The 3,931-nt window shown below is 39.6% G+C and overlaps 1 protein-coding gene across 1 annotated transcript in view; it reads left to right on the plus strand.

Annotated features, from left to right (window-relative positions):
- Positions 1–672: 672 nt before the first annotated feature.
- The window catches only part of LOC104963363 (glutamate receptor-interacting protein 2-like), a gene marked incomplete at its 5' end in the record, with an annotated part of 14,927 nt that continues 11,668 nt past the window's right edge, over positions 673–3,931 (plus strand). The window contains one exon of the mRNA XM_010791940.1: positions 673–750. Within this exon, the coding sequence (XP_010790242.1) occupies positions 673–750 (78 nt within the window). The remainder of the gene's footprint in view (positions 751–3,931) is intronic.

Consider the following 3,931-nt stretch of genomic DNA (forward strand, 5'->3'; position numbering starts at 1 on the left):
AATGTAATGTGTTGAGAGATGTATCCATAGATCTCTCCATGTTGCTCTCAAAGTGCACCAGATTGATGCTTTTAACTTCAATATTTAAAACAAAATCTTCCCGGGGGAGCATCCACCTGGAACCCCAAGGAGGAGGTTAAGTCCACCCCCCACTCATAAAAAATAGCACTTTACCCCTGCCTATATGCTGTGAGCTGACTATCGAGCCTTCATTGTAACAGTTGCGGATACACTGTGTATATGCTTGGGGATTGTTGCAGTAGAAAATTCAACTGTAGCGACCGGTACATTAATGGGAAACCCCACATGTTTGAGCACCCTCTATGAAACGTCTAGCTACCCCACAGCACCCCCAAAAGAAAATCTCTGGCACCGCCCATGATGAGCATAGAGGTATAATGTATCTGTAGGCTACAAGGGTGGTCCGCACGCGCCTGAACGTCCCGGCTGAATTTGTGTCCCAGTCCTCCCCTGCCAGTCTGAGATTTAGTTTAGTTTATTTATTTATTTATAGTGTCGTGGACAGTCCCCATCGATGAACTGTCACAAAAACAGTAAATGGAGCAGCTTTAGCCGACATGGCTAATTTCCAGCTGTTGTCCCCAGTCAGATAAATTAAAGAAGTGCATCAGTACCTCTAAAGCTTTTCTGTTTGTCTCTGTTTTTTTGTAGATGACGGACCATATGGAAAAACGAAAGATATCTCCGGACCAGAACAGACCATGGCCTCCAGAAGACACAGTATACCAGGTAAAGCCATCTATCTATCTATCTCCATCTATCCTTCTATCCATCCATACATCCATAAATCCATCCATCCAATGCTTAGTAAACTACTGTGAACTCTATAATACAGACTTTGTCACACACTGAATCATCATAAGGATCTTATCATGATTTGTAGTAGTAGTATAATTTAATGAAAGCGTTTTGCTCAAAGAGTTTGAAGCATTTAAAAAAACTTGCTGTGCGAACAAGATCATGTTCACTATCTGATTCTGATCTACTTTGTATTTTGATGACAGTGTGACCTTATGTCTGCAGATACAGTGTTATAACACCAAGGTCTCAGGTTGTCTATTATCTACTAAATGTGCCTGTTCTGAAAGGTTCCCTAAATGCATTCTGATCATACTTGCCATAGCCCTCGAGACGTTTACCATTATTTATGTTATGTCTTTTTTTATGATATCCCATTTACTTTACGAAAACAATATATCCTTGAATGGTAAACTAATGGACAGCCAGTCATTGTGAAACAGTGGAGAGGAGACAGTGCTTCTCCTCATATCAACTTGAATGGGCCTAAAATAGGAATGGGCCTGGGCCTAACCCTAGCCCTGCAGTACAGTATGGCATAACCAAACATCCAGTGCAAACAGGAAATATACCACAATAAAAGAGCATGATTATTCTTGCACTATTCATTGCGCTGCTTTCATTGCCAACCTTCAAGCAGACACATGGCTTAAAGAGAGCCAACAGGAAAGCTCAAAAAATGTCTGTATTATTGGAGAATTGTGTTTAAATGTTCGTATTCATATTTCTGAATGATACATTTATGCTCTGTATCAAATTGTGCTTTTTAAATCTGTAATCATTACTACTTTCTTTCTCATCAGAATTTCTTTAAAGAGGCCTTATTATGCATTCGGAGTTGTTCCTTTCCTGTAGTGTGTTTGTAGATTTGTGTGCATGTAAATGGTCTGCAAAGGCTAAAATCCCAAATTTCCCTCCACTATTACCTGTATAAGCTTTCTTTTTCCCTTATGAATTTGTTCAAATGCCTCCATTGAGTCCACCATCCTATTTCTCTATTTCTTCTATTCTATTTCTTCTTTGCTGTTTTCTTCATATTTACTGTACCAATCTTTATGCATACATAGTTTCAAGCATCACTTTGCTTTAATAGCTTACAATGTTGTCTAAATGTGTGTCATTCCCCCCCCCCCATACTTTCATGTGTGTTTGAGAGAGATAACATTTTTCCATTTCCCGGATCATCATTAGATGTGAAATAACTTTCCTCGGTTCTCTGTTTTGATAATAAAAAACATTTCATGAGTTATTGTCTGTGTTGTACCATCTTCTCCTGTGTATTCCTAAGCATCAAAATGAAATGGTAGATAACACGTTATGAATCCCAACACACTCACTCCTGCATCTGTTGATAAAATAACTCATTTTGAGAGGGATTCAGTTCAGAAGAACCCATCGGCATCAAACTACACGTGTAAAAGCTTTAATACTTTTACACAAATATGAACAGCACAAATGAATGATTAAGTGCCTTTTGCAGGTAATGTGTGTTTGTGTGAATATGTGTGTGTTGAAACCCCCAGATATAGCTGTGGTATGAAGCACCTCACTGATCCTCAGAGCGTCTCAGGGATTTAACTAATCTAACCATCTATTACACCAAAGCTTAATTTCACGTGTGTGTGTGTGTGTGTGTGTGTGTGTGTGTGTGTGTGTGTGTGCGCGCGCGCACGTGCGTGGTTGTGTGTCAAGGTTCACTTTCTACTTTTTGCATCAATGCTTTTCTCATTTTACCTGCTAATGTTCTCCTGGCTGCTTTGAATCAAAACACATTATTGGATTATTAATGTCAATAAAAATAATGTATGCAACATACTGCTGCTATATTACTTATATTGAAATATTATATTACTTACACAAATTATTTGTAATGTAATATATACTGTATGTTGTAGAACAGTGTGGACATTGACAAAAAATGTAAGTTTATAATCATATCTTAGTATTATATTGTACTTTAGCTTAATGTGTTTATATTAGGGCTGTCAGTCGATTAAAATATGTAATCGTGATTAATCGCATGATTGTCCATAGTTAATCACGATTAATCGCACATTAATCGCACATTTTGTATCTGTTCTAAATGTACCTTCGAGGGATGTTTTTCAAGTTTTTAATACTCTTATCAACATATGAGTGGACAAATATGTTTTATGCAAATGTTTGTTTATTATCATTTGAACAATGACAAATATTCTCATGAATATTAAACACAACAACCTCTGAACATCAAAAATATTCGCCTCACTTCAACCTGGAACCTCTCTCATACAATACAAAGTGTGTGTGTGTGTGTGTGTGTGTGTGTGTGTGTGTGTGTGTGTGTGTGTGTGTGTGTGTGTGTGTGTGTGTGTGTGTGTGTGTGTGTGTGTGTGTGTGTGGAGAGACACTGATGGATCGTTGGAGCTATGTGCAACTCAAGGCATATGCTCGAACCGGAGCTGCCTGGACGCTGCAATCATGTTGCGCACACTATCCGTGCTGAGTGTGCTGACTTTTCGTACAATGTCCCACTGTCTGGCTACCTGCATAAAGTCAAGTGCTCGGGGCAGTTGTCGGCGAAATGTCGCTCCTCTGTTTTCATTGAAACAACTCCTTATATCCGTTAGCGCAGCTAGCTAGCACCAGATGCTAACAACAACAATACACGTAAGGTGTGTGCGCTCTCTCTCCCCTCTCACCCTCCCGGTCCTCCCGATGAGCGTGGAAGTGTGTTCTGCCGCAAGCGGGCGGCAGGAGCGGGGCTGTCAGCATCAGCTTGTAGATGGTATTTTAAACTCGATGCGCTCTGAAACTACAGTGCGGCCGAAGGTAAAAAATATACACATGCGTTAATCGCGTACATTTTTTTCTGCGTTAACGCGTTATTAACGCTGTTAACTTGACAGCCCTAGTTTTTATAAAACTTCCTTATTTACTTGTTCTTTGTATTGCACACTAACTTAATTTGTTTATATACATTGTTACGACCCGCCCTCTACTAGTGGTAGAGGCTCGTGGGGAGACCCGCAACATAAAATAAAACACAGCAAACACGCAGCATTTAACAGCGATCATTTATTTAGACACAACCATACTCACATGGCCAACCGGCAAATGAACAATGGGGCTG

Source organism: Notothenia coriiceps, unplaced genomic scaffold, assembly GCF_000735185.1.
Source record: "Notothenia coriiceps isolate Sejong01 unplaced genomic scaffold, NC01 NC01_scaffold00036068, whole genome shotgun sequence".
In the NCBI taxonomy this organism is placed as follows: domain Eukaryota; kingdom Metazoa; phylum Chordata; class Actinopteri; order Perciformes; family Nototheniidae; genus Notothenia; species Notothenia coriiceps.